The sequence below is a fragment of the Schistocerca nitens genome, chromosome 6, assembly GCF_023898315.1.
Source record: "Schistocerca nitens isolate TAMUIC-IGC-003100 chromosome 6, iqSchNite1.1, whole genome shotgun sequence".
In the NCBI taxonomy this organism is placed as follows: Eukaryota; Metazoa; Arthropoda; class Insecta; order Orthoptera; family Acrididae; genus Schistocerca; species Schistocerca nitens.
Window position 1 is genome coordinate 659,927,623 of NC_064619.1, and position 17,378 is coordinate 659,945,000.

General features: G+C 45.0%; 1 protein-coding gene across 2 annotated transcripts in view; it reads left to right on the plus strand.

Moving 5' to 3' along the window:
• Window positions 1-17,378, plus strand: part of LOC126262604 (UDP-glucosyltransferase 2-like) — a 128,979-nt gene that overhangs the window by 90,798 nt on the left and 20,803 nt on the right. For both annotated transcript variants that reach the window (XM_049959353.1, XM_049959354.1), the window contains 2 exons: window positions 9,721-10,041; window positions 16,598-16,820. In XM_049959353.1, the coding sequence (XP_049815310.1) occupies window positions 9,721-10,041; window positions 16,598-16,820 (544 nt within the window). The remainder of the gene's footprint in view (window positions 1-9,720; window positions 10,042-16,597; window positions 16,821-17,378) is intronic.

Genomic DNA, 17,378 nt, shown 5'->3' on the forward strand with positions numbered 1-17,378 from the left:
CAAAAGTATAATCGATTTTATTCACTGTCCCGAATAGCATTTTTATTTCTTTTGCTCTTGGAAATAACTGTGGTAGCTTGTTTATGCATTGGCGTTACATTTTCTGAGACTTTAACACAATTAAACGTACTAAAAATGGTGCTTTTCGACAAGATCGCTAAGACTTTGTACCACTTAGACTGCATACTTTCGTAATATGGAAATATAAGTTTGTAATGCTACTAACACGCAGACAAAACAGAACACGATGAAAAAATGACATGCAGTATCCAGCACAGAGACGAAAGGTTGATATCTTGAAAATACATCTTCGCACCAAAATAAAATCATTTATCGAATACGTAGATACTTCGAATTCAAAATACACACAGGTTGCTTACGTAAAACGTAAGATTAACTGCAGATCTCTGATCGTGAATGAAAATTCGGTCTTTGCGCCTAAATAAAATACTCTGCATTAGTTGCCAAAATACATAAACATTTTGAGTAAAAAACATACAGGACAGTGCTGTCATAAATTAATTGTTCTATCAACCTAAAAATAATACTCTGATAATAATGGTAGTCATTCTGTCACCTGACCATCATTCCCTACAATAAGACTGGGGGTTATGGTAATTACCATGATCGAGAGCTGATGGAAGTCAATGTTTCTCAGTAACAGGGTAATGTATGAGGCAGTTTGTTACAATTTGGCTATAATATGCGGGACAAAGACGTTACCCCTACAACACAGGTGCCCTGGGTCCTGGCTCTGAACCTCACTGCTGCTTAAAGTTTGGATGAAAATCACCAACCATATCATCCGAAAACTTCTGACATAAGAAGTCATCCTTAATCTTCCAATGGCCTTGTCAAAGAGGGCAGAGGAGTGGGCAGAGATTCAGGGCACTCTCTTGCCTTTTGGGTAAGAATTTGCGCCTACAAGGCGGAAAAATCAGCAATGATCTGTGACATGAGGATGCAGAAGGCAATGAAAACCACAACGTTAAAGACGTGTAATGCATATCGACAGGACATGTTGCTTGTAACTGAAAACTGTCATGATGATCTCTCCACTGGTAAAAGTTTCGAGACTGGTCCCCTCTCATGGAGAGGGTTGCCGAGGTGGAGGTGGCCATGAGAAAAAGACCGAATAATCAACAAAGGAGCAACATTTTACGAGTCAGTGCGTGCAATATCATGAGAAAATTACATAGCGGGAGTAGGATTCGTTAAGAATAGGAAGGTAGGGCAGAGAGTGAGCTGATGTAAACAGTTCAGAGGTTTTTCTCATTAGAATCTACAGCAAACCAACACCAACGACAATAGTTCATGTGTATATACCGACATCGCAATCAGAAGATAAGAGATAGAGAAAGTATATGAAGATATTGCATGGGTATTTCAGTACAAAAAGGGAGATGAAAATTTAATAGTCGTGGGAAATGGAATGCAATTGTACGGGATGGAAGAAAAAGGGTTGCTGGAGAATATGGGCTTGGTAGTAGGAATGAGAGAGGAGAAAGATTCCTCGAGTTCTGCCATGACTTTCAGATAGTAAGAGCGTATACTCTTAAGGATCACAGAAGGAGGAGATACTGGGTGATCAAAAAGTCAGTATAAATTTGAAAACTTAATAAACCATGGAATAATGTAGATAGAGAGGTAAAAATTGACACACATGCTTGGAATGACATGGGGTTTTATTAGAACCATAAAAAAAAGTATTTGCTAGACGCGTGAAAGATATCTTGCGCGTGTCGTTTGGTGATGATCGTGTGCTCAGCCGCCACTTTCGTCATGCTTGGCCTCCCAGGTCCCCAGACCTCAGTCCATGCGATTATTGGCTTTGGGGTTACCTGAAGTCGCAGGTGTATTGTGATCGACCGGCATCTCTAGGGATGCTGAAAGACAACATCCGACGCTAATACCTCACCATAACTCTGGCCATGCTTTACAGTGTTGTTCACAACATTATTCCTCGACTACAGCTATTGTTGAGGAATGATGGTGGACATATTGAGCATTTCCTGTAAAGAACACCATCTTTGCTTTGTCTTACTTTGTTATGCTGATTATTGCTATTCTGATCAGATGAAGCGCCATCTGTCGGACATTTTTTGAACGTTTGTATTTTTTTGGTTCTAATAAAACCCCAAGTCATTCCAAGCATAAGTGTCAAACTATATCTCTCTATCTACATTATTCCGTGATTTATTCAGTTTTCAAATTTATACTGACTTTTCGATCACCCGGTGTACTTGAAAAAGGACGGGTGCTGCAGAAGGGTTCCAGTTAGATTACATCAATGTCAGGCAGAGATACCGAAACCAGATATTCAAGGTGTACCCAGGAGCAGATACAGACTAAAGTCACAATTTACTGTTCGGAGAATAGCCTGAAAGAATCACAGTGGAAGTATGTGGGATACTGAAGTATCGAAGAATGACGAGAAGCGTTTGAAGTTTTATAAGAATGTGGATACTGAGATAAGGAACACCAGAACAGACAGTTCAGTTGAAGAGGAGTAACATCGCTAAAAAGGCCAAACACAAATGTTGGATGGACAAACACTGATGCAAGGTAGGTAACTGATAGAAACCTTCCGTAACAAAGCATATAACTCAGCTGATCGACGAAAGAAGGAATTACAAAAATGTTCACGGAAATTCAGGACTACGTACATACAAGTCAATCGGGAATGAAACAAACAGGAAGTGCAGGTAAGCTAAGGCGAAACTGGTGCATGAAAATGTAAAGAAATAGAAAAAGAAATGATTGTCAGAAGTACTAACTCAATGTATAGAAAAGTCAAAACAATTTTTGGTGAAATGAAAAGCAAGGGCGGAAAAATTAAGAGTGCAATGGGAATTCCACTACTCAACGCAGAGAAGAGAGCGGATGGATGGAAAAGGTACATCGAAAGCCTCTATGAGGGGGAGCACTTGTCTGGCGAAATGAGAGAGGAAGAAACAGGAGTCGACAGGGAAGAGTTATGCGATCTGGTATTAGATTCATCTGAATTACTGAAATCATTGGCGAAAGTGGCAAGAAAACGTCTACTCACGTTGGTGTACAGAAGCTATGACACTGACGATATACCATCAGACTTTCAGAAAAACATCATCCACACAATTCCGAAGATAAGAAGACGTGACAAATGTGAGAATTGTCACACAATTAGCTTAACAGCTCATGCATCCAAGTTGCTGACGAGAGTAATAGACAGAAGATTGGAAAAGAAAATCAGTTAGGCTTTAGTAAAGGTAAAGGGACCAGGGAGGCAGTTTTGACATTACAGTTAATAATAGAACCAACACTAAAAAAATCAAGAGAAGTTCATAGGATTTGTCGACATGGAAAAAGCGTTCGACCAAGTCAAATGGCGTAAGATGTTCGAAATTCTGAGAAAAACAGGAGTAAGCTATAGGGAAAGAGGGAACAACAAGAGTGGAAGATAAAGAACCAAGTGCTAGGACTGAACAGCGTGTAAGGAGGGATGTAGCCTTTCGCCTCTAATGTTCAATCGGCACATCCACGAAGCAATGACACAATTAGAAAGAATGAACAGTCCAGTGAGTACAGAACATGGACAGAGAGTAAGCTGAAAGTAATCAGAAGTAGCAGAAATGAGAAGATCTTGAACCCTAACATCAGAATTCGGGATTATGAAATACACAAATTCAAGGAATACTGCTACCTAGGCAGCAAAGTAACAGACAGAGCAAGTAAGACATATAAAGCAGACTCACACCGTCAAAAAGGGTATTCCTGGCCGAAAAAATACAAAGATGTACGTATCGAGCACAGCATTGTAAAATGGACTGTGGGAAAACTGGAACGGAAGAGAATCGAAGCATTCGAAATGTGGCACTAGAAAAGAATTTATTCCGATTATCACTAAACTGGCACTCAATATTTTTAGAGCAACGCAATCTGACTTTCAGTAATCCCCACAAAAGAATGGCCCTGACTAACAATAACCTATACCTTTCATGAATCACTTACTTCACAAAAATCTTCGTTACTCGAACTACTGCAATACAGCGAGCGCCTATACTGCCAGCTAAATAAAAGATTCTAATTAATGAAGGCACTAACTACAGATAGGCTTAGTTAGCAAATAAAAGATTTTGATAGTTGATAGAGAACAAACAATGTATTTACCTTAATAATGTTCAAAAGTCATCATATATATATATATATATATATATATATATATATATATATATATATATATATATATCAATTCATGACATCCATCTTTACAAATTTCCTTTTTCTGGAGGACACACGTCCAGGTCGTCCGCTTGTAGCAACCTCTCAAAACTCTGGCATCTCTCTCTCCACATCCACCACTGCTGGCGGCTCACCTCCAACTGCGCAACGCTACGCGCTGTTCACATCCAACTGCCCAACACTACAGTAGCGAATATTCCAACAATGCCAACCAGCCACAGACTGCACACAGCACAGTCAGTGATTTTCATACAGAGCGCTACGTAGCGTTACCAACATAAAAACCCAAACAGCCTACTTACACATGGTGCTAGACCAGTGGCTCCCAGCCTTTCCGAGACTATTACCCCTGAGTGCAATCGGATATTGGCTAGTACCCACACCCCTCCCCCCCACCGTCAACGATATTAGCAACTAACTAAACTTTAGAATAAAAAGAATTGTCTTTAAATGCTTTTATTTTTTTAAATGATGGAAGATATATTATATTTAGTTTTCGTAGGTGTCTCATTAACCCCCAAAATAATGAGTCAATGAGACAATTTGTACTGCTTGATTCTAACAACATTTTATTTGTGTATATATATAGAAAGGTGACGTAATTCTCAGTGCATCGCGATGTTACCGACAACTCCTCCTCAGAAAAGGAAGCTAATTATTCACATTGATGACAGATACTTATTACAAAACGTGCTTCCTCTGCACCACTTCTCTCACTAGTGACACTTGCTTCGCTCACACCCTGCAACCCATTTTGAAATCAACCAAGTCAAATTGTGTACACTACACCTACTACTTGTCTACCACTAGATTCCCGGACTCCTTACCTCCGAAATGGTAGAAATTGGAAGACTTTTGGTTGCCAATGCTTTGCGTCTGACTACTGCCACATAGCAGCGTAGTATCCACTACATAGTTACTGCTGTGTTGTGATCTCAATTACTGTAGCGAAGTGAATAAGGAAGCAGTTTCTGATCAATTGTGTGAACTACATACAACTCGGAGAAGGCATTTTTCATGAGATATTTAAGCATATATGTACGAAGTTTACTGTCGCAGATAGATGATACAAAGTATATGTGCAGTAGGAGGACTATGTGAGAAACAAGGCAGATGATGTTGATACATTCGTTTCAAAAGTTGTAACCTCCACCACATTGTCTCACGCGTTAATGCTAGTATATGAAATAAAAATGTAATAATTGGTAATTTATGTAATCATTATTACAGTTTTTCGATATGATAATAATAATTATCTTTTGAAAATAATTCAGTTTCGAGACCCAAACACTACTAACCGTTTTTTTTTTTACCCCTTAGGAAATTTCACTTTACTCCTCAGGGGCTCTACCCCTCAGAGGGAGCTGTACAGTGTAAAAATTGTAGATGAACACAGGGGCTGCGATACATTCAGCAAATAATTGGGGATGTCAGTCGTAAGCGCTTCTTGACATGAGAAGGTGGGCACAGAAGGGGAATTCATAGTGGGTGGCATCAAACTAGTCAGAATACTAATGGGAAAAAAGGGATACACTTTGTTATAATTCTGCTGTAAGATGGCGATCTATGGGAATTTGTTCCAATTTTGCTTTAACCTGTCGACAAATGGGGCGATTTCTTACAATTTTGCTATAAAAAGGGCATTTCGTTACAATCTTGTGTAATGGTGGTGATGTATGGGCCAATTTGTTACAACTTTGTTTGTAAGGTAATCTTTACTGTGCGATACCATAAGTTAGCATTATCGGCAGAAGAGAGCATTCGTTTTGTATTACAAGAAAAATTGAATACCCTAGCCCGGAGTTACCATAGTGTTCGGGTGACTTTGAGCAGACGGTACACTCATGCTCATAAATTAAGGATAATTGCATAATGTGGTGCCACACAACGTGGCACTACACAAAACTGGCGCTAATAGCATAGGGACATAGGGAACACACACGACACAGATCTGTAAGTCCACGATTTTGGTGAAATGTTGAGAAAACCGTCCCTAAACACATGTGCTACAAAACGCCACTGTTTCTTGCGCATGTACCCCGACATCAATATGGGATATGACCACCATGCACACGTACACAGGCCACACAACGGGTTGGCATACTCTGGATCAGGTGGTCGAGCAGCTATTGGGGTATAGCCTCCCATTCTTGCAACAGTGCCTGTCAGAGCTCCTGAAGTGTCATAAGGGTTTGAAGATGTGCAGCGATACTTCGACCGAGAGCATCCCAGACGTGCTCGATGGGGTTCAGGTCTGGAGAACAGGCAAGCCACTCCATTCGCCTGATATGTTCTGTTTCAAGGTACTACTCCACGATGGCAGCTTGGTGGGCCCGTGCAACATCATCCATCAGTAGGAAGGTGAGACCCACTGCACCCCTGAAAAGGCGGATATACTGGTGTAAAATGACTTCCCAATATACCTGACCTGTTACAGTTCCTCTGTCAAAGACATGTAGGAGTGTACATACTCCAATCATGATCTCACCCCACACCATCAAACCACGACCTCCATACAGGTCCCTTTCAAGGACATTAAGGGGTTGGTATCTGGTTCCTGGTTCATGCCAGATGAAAACCTGGCGAGAATCACTGTTCAGAATATACCTGGAATCGTCCGCGAACATAACCTGGGACCACTGTTCCAATGACCATGTACTGTGTTCTTGACACCAGGCTTCACGGGCTCTCCTGTGACTAGGGGTCAGTGGAATGCACCTTGCAGGTCTCCGGACGAATAAAGCACGTCTGTTCAGTCGTTTGCAGACTGTGTGTCTGGAGAAAACTGTTCCAGTGGCTGCGGTAAGGTCCCGAGCAAGGCTGCCTGCAGTACTCCATGGCCGTCTGCGGGCACTGATGGTGAGATATTGGTCTTCTTGTGGACGTCCCATACTGTGGCGCCTGGACACGTTTCCTGTCAGCTGGAATCGTTGCCATAATCTTGAGATGACCCTTTGTTGCACACGGAGGGCCCGTGCTACAACCTGCTGTGTTTGACCAGCCTCCAGTCGCCCTAGTATTCTACCCCTCATAACGTTATCAATATGTGTTCTTTGAGCCATTTTCAACACACAGTCACCATTAGCACGTCTGAAAACGTCTTCACATTTACTCGCTGCACCGTACTCTGACATGCACCAACACACCTCTGCGTATGTGGACTGCTGCCAGCGCCACTGTGCGACGACCGCAGGTCATATGCACCGCATGGTCGTACCCCGATGTGATTTAAACCGCCCACCAGTGCGTTGTTTCACCATGTATCAGCATTATCCTTAATTTATGAGCGTGAGTGTGGTTGGAAATGAGTAGTTGAAAGGGGGTAGTTGAAAGTATATCCAACCTTTTTCATATATACAGGGTGTTACAAAAAGGTACGGCCAAACTTTCAGGAAACATTCCTCACACACAAATAAAGAAAAGATGTTATGTGGACATGTGTCCGGAAACGCTTAATTTCCATGTTAGAGCTCATTTTAGTTTCGTCAGTATGTACTGTACCTCCTCGATTCCCCGCCATTTGGCCCAATTGAAGGAAGGTAATGTTGACTTCTGTGCTTGTGTTGACATGCGACTCATTGCTCTACAGTACTAGCATCAAGCAGATCAGTACGTAGCATCAACACGTTAGTGCTTATCACGAACGTGGTTTTGCAGTCAGTGCAATGTTTACAAATGCGGAGTTGGCAGATGCCCATTTGATGTATGGATTAGCACGGGGCAATAGCCGTGGCGCGGTACGTTTGTATCGAGACAGATTTCCAGAACATTTCAGCCTATGACTCGCGACTGGGGAAGACCTAGAACGACGAGGACACCTGCAATGGACGAGGCAATTCTTCGTGCTGTAGACGATAACCCTAATGCCAGCTTCAGAGAAGTTGCTGCTGTACAAGGTAACGTTGACCACGTCACTGTATGGAGAGTGCTACGGGAGAACCAGTTGTTTCCGTACCATGTGCAGCGTGTGCAGGCACTATCAGCAGCTGATTGGCCTCCACGGGTACACTTCTGCGAATGGTTCATCCAACAATGTGTCAATCCTCATTTCAGTGCAAATGTTCTCTTTACGGATGAGGCTTCATTCCAACGTGATCAAATTGTAAATATTCACAATCAACATGTATGGGCTGACGAGAATCCGCACGCAATTGTGCAATCACGTCATCAACACAGATTTTCTGTGAACGTTTGGGCAGTCATTGTTGGTGATGTCTCGATTGGGCCCCATGTTCTTCCACCTACGCTCAATGGAGCACGTTATCATGATTTCAGACAGGATACTCTACCTGTGCCGCTAGAACGTGTGCCTTTACAAGTACGACACAACATGTGGTTCATGCACGGTGGAGCTCCTGCACATTTCAGTCGAAGTGCTCGTACGCTTCTCAACAACAGATTCGGTGACCGATGGATTGGTAGAGGCGGACCAATTCCATGGCCTCCACGCTCTCCTGACCTCAACCCTCTTGACTTTCATTTATGGGGGCATTTGAAAGCTCTTGTCTATGCAACCCCGATATCAAATGTAGAGACTCTTCGTGCTCGTATTGTGGACGGCTGTGATACAATACGCCGTTCTCCAGGGCTGCATCAGCGCATCAGGGATTCCATGCGATGGAGGGTGGATGCATGTATCCTCGCTAACGGAGGACATTTTGAACATTTCCTGTAACAAAGTGTTTGAAGTCACGTTGGTACGTTCTGTTGCTGTGTGTTTCCATTCCATGATTAATGTGATTTGAAGAGAAGTAATAAAATGAGCTCTAACATGGAAAGTAAGCGTTTCCAGACACAAGTCCAAATAATATATTTTCTTTCTTTGTGTGTGAGGAATGTTTCCTGAAAGTTTGGCCGTACCTTTTTGTAACACCCTGTATTCTTGGACAATGTAGTATCCACTGTATAACAGCATCAGTTAGCATTATCAGCGGAATCCCACGCACCTTGACTGCAAAACTGTACATCACTCCGGTAATTCGACCTGCTGTGATGCAGTTCATGAACAGCATTCCAGAGGGTGCTTTCCAACGGGATAACGCTGACCCTCATACCACCATTGTAACCCAGTATGCTGTCTTGGCCTGCTCGATCACCAGAACTGTCTCTAATCGAGCACATATGGGGCAACATCTGACGACAACTCCAGCTTGATCCACAACCAGCACAAACCGTCCCTGTACAGACTAACCAAGTGCAGCAGGTGTGGAACTCCATCCTAAAAACAAATACCCGGTACCAGTAAAACAAAATTCACCCACGTCTGCATGCTTACATTGAACTTTCTGCCGGTTACATCGGCAATTAATATGCCAGAATTTCATATTTGTAGTCGCTTACCTCGCGCTTACATTAACATGTGATTCTGCAATGTTAGTCACTCAAATCTGTTACCTAGACAAATGTGTTCCAGAAATTTCATTTCTCCACATCACTTGTTTTCTGGTGTTGCGATTTTTTTTCCGTCGCTGTATTTAGACCCTGTGCAATGGTCCGCAGGTCGGTAACCCAGAGCACCCCGCCTACACTGAACAGTACACGGTGCCGCTGACGGCGCCGTTCACGTTCTGCGGCCGGGTGTACAGCACGGTCACGCACGTGTACCTGAGAGCCGTCGACTGGCTGCTGTCGGGCGGGTACGTGGACAGCAAGCTGCGCGAGGTGCTGGGCGCGGACACGCCCCCGCTGGCGCAGGTGCTCCGCAACACCAGCCTGGTGCTGGTCAACAGCCACTGGAGCGTCGACCAGCCCGCTCCCAACGTGCCGGCCTTCGTCGAGGTCGGCGGGCTGCACGTGGAGGAGCCCCGACCCCTGCCGCAGGTGGGTGCTCGGCGTTACGACTGTCGATATTTTTAAAACTATCGGTAATCGGATATATCGATATTTTAAAGACCTAATTATTCGCTCTAGCTATATCGAAATAATGAATCGATATATCTACAAGTCAACTAAAAAATATCGATATAACAGCATATAAAAATCTTCTTTCACTTTCACCTTTGTCCCGCAATGTGCGCAGGGTCGGCGTGGTTACAACGGATTTGGCAAGGTTAATTTAAAGGGGTGGCTGGATGCCCTTCCTGCCGCCACCCCATACCTCCCAGGACGGAACCTTGTACCCCAACTGTTTGCGTCTAGTGTAAACCATGAAATAGTTCGGAAGTGTTACAGATGTCTGTGGGTCGTGTAACTTAGGCGGGATGTGGGAACCACCCCGGTATTCACCTAGTGGGATGTGGAAAACCGCCTCAAAACCACATCCAGGCTGGCCGACATACCGGCCCTCGTCGTTAATCCGCCGGGCGGATTCGATCCGGGGCTGGCGCGCCTACCCGAGTCCAGGAAGCAGCGCATTAGCGCTCTCGACCAACCTGGCGTGTATAACGGCATATAAAAATATTGGCTGCATATTGTAAATATACTCCCGCTTTTAGAGCTGTATTTTTAAGTACTGATTTATTATTAGATATTATGTACATCAACAAGCTAGTAACCTGCCTATGCCCCTTAGAGCTAGAATTGAATGCAAAATGATCCACATTCACGCTTAGCGATAACCACTTCGCTAACAATGGTAACTGCATGTAAGTGGTACAATAAAAAGTGTCCGATGGGTCCGTCTTTTGGTTTCGTCACATATCGGATTTGTCTGGAACATTTCATTCCATTTCCGGTCAGCAGCGCGTGGCTTCCCGGTCGCGTTCTCGCTTCCCGAGCACTGGTTCTCGCGTTCGATTCCCGGCAGGGCCAAGGATTTTCAGCTGCCTCGAGAAGGCCAGGTGTTTTTGTTGTCCTCATCATTTCATCATCACTCATGAAAGTGGCGAGATTGGACTGAGCAACAGTTGGGAATTTGTACGGGCGCTGATAACCGCGCAGTTGAGCGCCCCACACACCAAACATCATCATCATTCTACTTCCGCGTTTTTTTTTCATGTCTGCCAACGCCAGCGACCCAGCAGTTTTAGTGTCAAGATTGCATGGTGAAGCAAAATGTTGCAGTTTCCGTTGGTAGTGCCAAGCGCCGACTACGTCGTCATTTCCCCTCACACGTCTCCTACTACTACTACTACTATCGCTTGCGCCTATGTCCCGCATTTTGGGCGGAGTTGGCGTGGTTAAATTGGATTTGGCAAGTTAATGTGAAGGGGTGGCCTAATGCCCTTCCTGCCGCCACCCCAGGCCCCCCGGGACAGAATCAGAGTAACCCATCTGTTTGCGTCCAGTGTAAATCACGGAAAAGTGCGGATGTGTTTCAAATGTCTGTGAGTCGTGCAACTGAGGCGGGACGTGGGGACCGGCCCAGTATTCACCTTGAGGGATGTGGAAAACCGCCTAAAAACCACATGCAGGCTGGCCGCCACACCGGCCCTCGTCGTTAATCCGGCGGGCGGATTCGATCCGGGGCCGGCGCGCCTACCCGAGTCCAGGAAGCAGCGCGTTAGCGCTCTCGGCTAACCTGGCGGGTCTTCCCCTAACACGTTTCCATCTACTGCAAAAATCCAGTCTTGCCATTTAGACTTTTGTTCGTCATTTTCAGCAACTGTTCTTGAAGAATGCCGATGCGAAGAAACAGCGCATTACATGCCTTGAAAATTGTTTTTTAACGGAACTCGTTAGCATTTGTAGACTTAGAGGAAGCTTTTGACACTGTTGACTGGAATACTCTCTTTCACATTCTAAAGGTGTCAGGGGTAAAATACAGGGAGCGAAAGGCTATTTACAATTTGTACAGAAACCAGATGGCAGTTATAGGAGTCGAGGGACATGAAAGGGAAGCAGTGGTTGGGAAGGGAGTAAGACAGGGTCGTAGCCTCTCCCCGATGTTGTTCAATCTGTATATTGAGCAAGCAGTAAAGGAAACAAAAGAAAAATTCGGAGTCGGTATTAAAATCCATGGAGAAGAAATAAAAACTTTGAGGTTCGCCGATGACATTGTAATTCTGTCAGAGACAGCAAAGGAATTGGAAGAGCAGTTGAATGGAATGGACAGTGTCTTGAAAGGAGGATATAAGATGAACATCAACAACAGCAAAACGAGGATAATGGAATGTAGTCGAATTAAGTCGGGTGATGCTGAGGGAATTAGATTAGGAAATGAGACACTTAAAGTAGTAAAGGAGTTTTGCTATTTGGGGAGCAAAATAACTGATGATGGTCGAAGTAGAGAGGATATAAAATGTAGGCTGGCAATGGCAAGGAAAGCGTTTCTGAAGAAGAGAAATTTGTTAACATCGAGTATAGATTTAAGTGTCAGGTAGTCATTTCTGAAAGTATTTGTATGGAGTGTAGCCATGTATGGAAGTGAAACATGGACGATAAATAGTTTGGACAAGAAGAGAATAGAAACTTTCGAAATGTGGTGCTACAGAAGAGTGCTGAAGATTAGATGGGTAGATCATATAACTAATGAGGAAGTTTTGAAAAGGATTGGGGAGAAGAGAAGTTTGTGGCACAACTTGACCAGAAGACGGGAGCGGTTGGTAGGACATGTTCTGAGGCATCAAGGGATCACCAGTTTAGTATTGGAGGGCAGCGTGGAGGGTAAAAATCGTAGAGGGAGACCAAGAGATGAATACACTAAGCAGATTGAGAGGGATGTAGGTTGCAGTAGGTACTGGGAGATGAAGAAGCTTGCACAGGATAGAGTAGCATGGAGAGCTGCATCAAACCAGTCTCAGGACTGAAGACCACAACAACAACAACAACGGAACTCTTGTGCTATTTCTTCACATAGGATATCTTGTTATTCCATTCACACTACCATCCCTCTCGCCCCCCCTCCCTCCGTGCAATCGTCCTTCTTCTTTTGTGCCACATATACTGGCTTCACACAGTCAAAGAGGAAGATGGACTTGAACGATAAAAAGGTAGTAAGACTCCTTCAGACAGTGAAAGGAAAATTATATTCTACTACTACACTCCTGGAAATGGAAAAAAGAACACATTGACACCGGTGTGTCAGACCCACCATACTTGCTCCGGACACTGCGAGAGGGCTGTACAAGCAATGATCACACACACGGTACAGCGGACACACCACGAACCGCGGTGTTGGCCGTCGAATGGCGCTAGCTGCGCAGCATTTGTGCACCGCCGCCGTCAGTGTCAGCCAGTTTGCCGTGGCATACGGAGCTCCATCGCAGTCTTAAACACTGGCAGCATGCCGCGACAGCGTGGACGTGAACCGTATGTGCAGTTGACGGACTTTGAGCGAGGGCGTATAGTGGGCATGCGGGAGGCCGGGTGGACGTACCGCCGAATTGCTCAACACGTGGGGCGTGAGGTCTCCACAGTACATCGATGTTGTCGCCAGTGGTCGGCGGAAGGTGCACGTGCCCGTCGACCTGGGACCGGACCGCAGCGACGCACGGATGCACGCCAAGACCGTAGGATCCTACGCAGTGCCGTAGGGGACCGCACCGCCACTTCCCAGCAAATTAGGGACACTGTTGCTCCTGGGGTATCGGCGAGGACCATTCGCAACCGTCTCCATGAAGCTGGGCTACGGTCCCGCACACCGTTAGGCCATCTTCCGCTCACGCCCCAACATCGTGCAGCCCGCCTCCAGTGGTGTCGCGACAGGCGTGAATGGAGGGACGAATGGAGACGTGTCTTCAGCGATGAGAGTCGCTTCTGCCTTGGTGCCAATGATGGTCGTATGCGTGTTTGGCGCCGTGCAGGTGAGCGCCACAATCAGGACTGCATACGACCGAGGCACACAGGGCCAACACCCGGCATCATGGTGAGGGGAGCGATCTCCTACACTGGCCGTACACCACTGGTGATCGTCGAGGGGACACTGAATAGTGCACGGTACATCCAAACCGTCATCGAACCCATCGTTCTACCATTCCTAGACCGGCAAGGGAACTTGCTGTTCCAACAGGACAATGCACGTCCGCATGTATCCAGTGCCACCCAACGTGCTCTAGAAGGTGTAAGTCAACTACCCTGGCCAGCAAGATCTCCGGATCTGTCCCCCATTGAGCATGTTTGGGACTGGATGAGGCGTCGTCTCACGCGGTCTGCACGTCCAGCACGAACGCTGGTCCAACTGAGGCGCCAGGTGGAAATGGCATGGCAAGCCGTTCCACAGGACTACATCCAGCATCTCTACGATCGTCTCCATGGGAGAATAGCAGCCTGCATTGCTGCGAAAGGTGGATATACACTGTACTAGTGCCGACATTGTGCATGCTCTGTTGCCTGTGTCTATGTGCCTGTGGTTCTGTCAGTGTGATCATGTGATGTATCTGACCCCAGGAATGTGTCAATAAAGTTTCCCCTTCCTGGGACAGTGAATTCACGGTGTTCTTATTTCAATTTCCAGGAGTGTATTTCAAAATAAGAGCTTCAAGTATTTACGGAAAATTGTGAAAAAATATAACATAAAATAAAAATATCGGCACTCGATATTGCCATTTCGACATCGATATATCGGTGGATAATATATCGTCGGTATATATCAATATATTTTATCAACTACCGTACTCGGTGTAGCTGCGTGCAAACAGATGTGCCACTTCCTTTCACATCAGTAAGAACTTTTTTTAATACTAAATGAGTCATAAAAAGACTTTGACACACAATTTACTTAATGCACCATGACACCATCCCCAACCTCGACAACATCGAATGGTATAGCCAGTTGGATTGACCTGGTAATGTCTCTGCTTTAGAGTCTTTAGGACAACAGCCTAATAAACTCCATCTTGGCTGATACCTAAGTCCTTTATCCTCCAATTTTTCCACATGTGTGGGGTCAGGACGTCTTCTTGGTGATGGATGGCGTCGCCGATTCTGATCTTCCAACTTTTACGACGGTTTGAACTTCCAAAGATTCCAAAAGTCTCAGTTTGAACTTGAATTCTTTTACTAACTTAGTTTTCTTAGGGACTCAATCCCTCTCGTAGTAAGTCCGCTTCCCACGAGAAAGTGCGCAGGCGTGAGCCCATCAGTCCGGGAGTTAGATCTAGAGTTGACTGCGCCTTCGTTACTTACAAGAATAATTTGAAGACCCTCCTCATCCGGACTGATTCGCCCGAGTACTTTACGAAGGCATTGTTTTAATGAACCAACCGTTCTTTGCAACCACCCCTGACCACTTCCAACAAAACCTGACGGGGAGCGATGAACTTCCAGGCAATACTTTTTTGGCCGACGTGCTGATGGTTTCGATCACATGTAAAGGTTGAACTTCCAATATTTTTCGGATAGCCGCCTGGAAGGTATTACAGTTTTCACTATAAACTGTATGCGGGACGTCTCATCTGCTAACAAATCTTTGCATGGCTAATAAAAATTTATATGCTGTGGGTGCAGCAACGAGCTCGGGGATCATGGCTCTGGTTACTGCACAGATAAACTGAACGATGTAACTGTTGGTAGTAAGGGACTAAGGATCCTGCGAAATCGATTCCACGGACTTTTGATGGTTTCTGTGGCGTCTTCCCTGTGCGGGCATTAGGTTCAAATGGCTCTGAGCACTATGGGATTCAACTGCTGAGGTCATTAGTCCCCTAGAACTTAGAACTAGTTAAACCTAACTAACCTAAGGGCATCACAAACATCCATGCCCGAGGCAGGTTTCGAACCTGCGACCGTAGCGGTCTCGCGGTTCCAGACTGCAGCGCCTTTAACCGCAGGCATTAGGAGTTTCGTGTAAGCACTGGTTTAGAGTTTTAAGTTTTGAAACGTTGGGCACTGGTAGGTTCTCGGTTAACGCTGTAACTTCCGGGAGGAGGCACTCTGTCTGTACTGATTTGATCCATAAGGAGCGAGGTGCTGTCATTTCTTCTCTAGTAAATTCTCCCTGGAGATTCTTTCTGTTCAAGTCTCGCTCGCAAGAGAGGAACGTATTCTGTGGTTCCAGAATGAGATTTTCACTCTGCAGCGGAGTGTGGGCTGATATGAAACTTCCTGGCAGATTAAAACTGTGTGCCGGAGCGAGATTCGAACTCGGGACCTTTGCCTTTCGCGGGCAAGTGCATTTTTCCACGTAAGGCAAAGGTCCCGAGTTCGAGTCTCGGTCCGGCACACACTTTTATTGTGTGGCTCGTGAAAGCTTACATGTTTCGGCACCAGAATGTTAAGTAGAGCGCCAAGTAAATAAATAAGGCGCCTCCTTTGCTTTCACACCTACAAGAACATTTATTTGTGCCAAGGAGAACTAGAAACCGTGAGTCACACGAAGATGTTACGATACATAATTAGACTCAATGCGCTGCGATAGTGCGTACAGCTGAGCCAATCTTACTTTCCTGTCACGCTGCAGCCCACGTCTGTTTGAATCTGTTTACTGCATTTACGCCTAGGTCTTCCCTTACAACTGGCAGTAATTTTTTCTTAATTCGTTTCCATTTCTCTTGCCCAGGATCTGCAGAGTTTCATGGACAACAGTCCTGCTGGAGTGATCTACTTCAGTTTTGGGTCCATGGTGAAGACTGACGCCATGCCAGAGGAGAAGCTCGAGGCAATTATCGACACTTTTGCGTCAGTGCCGCAGAACGTACTGTGGAAAGTCGATCCGTCCTCTGTGCCACAGCTGCCGCCCAATGTGCGTGCTCAGAAGTGGATGCCTCAGAACGATGTCCTCCGTAAGTAGCCACTACAATGTCGCCGTTGTGTTCCCCATATTTTTTGATGTAGCTCATGACCGACAATAGCAAACCATCAATGACTACAATCTTGATTTTCGGAAACATTCTTCTTTACACAGGTAACGAATAACTTTCTTTACACCAACGCTGTTGTAATGGACGCTCAAGTTATCCGTGTCGCAGTCTCTAATTTCCCATTTGTAGTGACTGCTACATCGATTCATCACAGCTGCGTATGATAAAGTGATGTCTTTTGTCTGGGGTATATTTGATAATTATAATCGTATATAAACTCTCTTGAGGGCGAATTTTCAAATTAAAAATAAATAAAAGGATTATATGCGATAGCTGCAGAAAGGTAAACAGAGTTTAGAGTGGTGGATAAATCAGCAGTGGAAGATTATGTACTGGGATCAGAGAACGACTAAATTCGTTTCTCTGACTCTGTGGTTAGAGCGGGATCTAATAATACACTACTGGCCATTAAAATTGCTACACCACGAAGATGAGGTGCTACAGACGCGAAATTTAACCGACAGGAAGAAGATGCTGTGA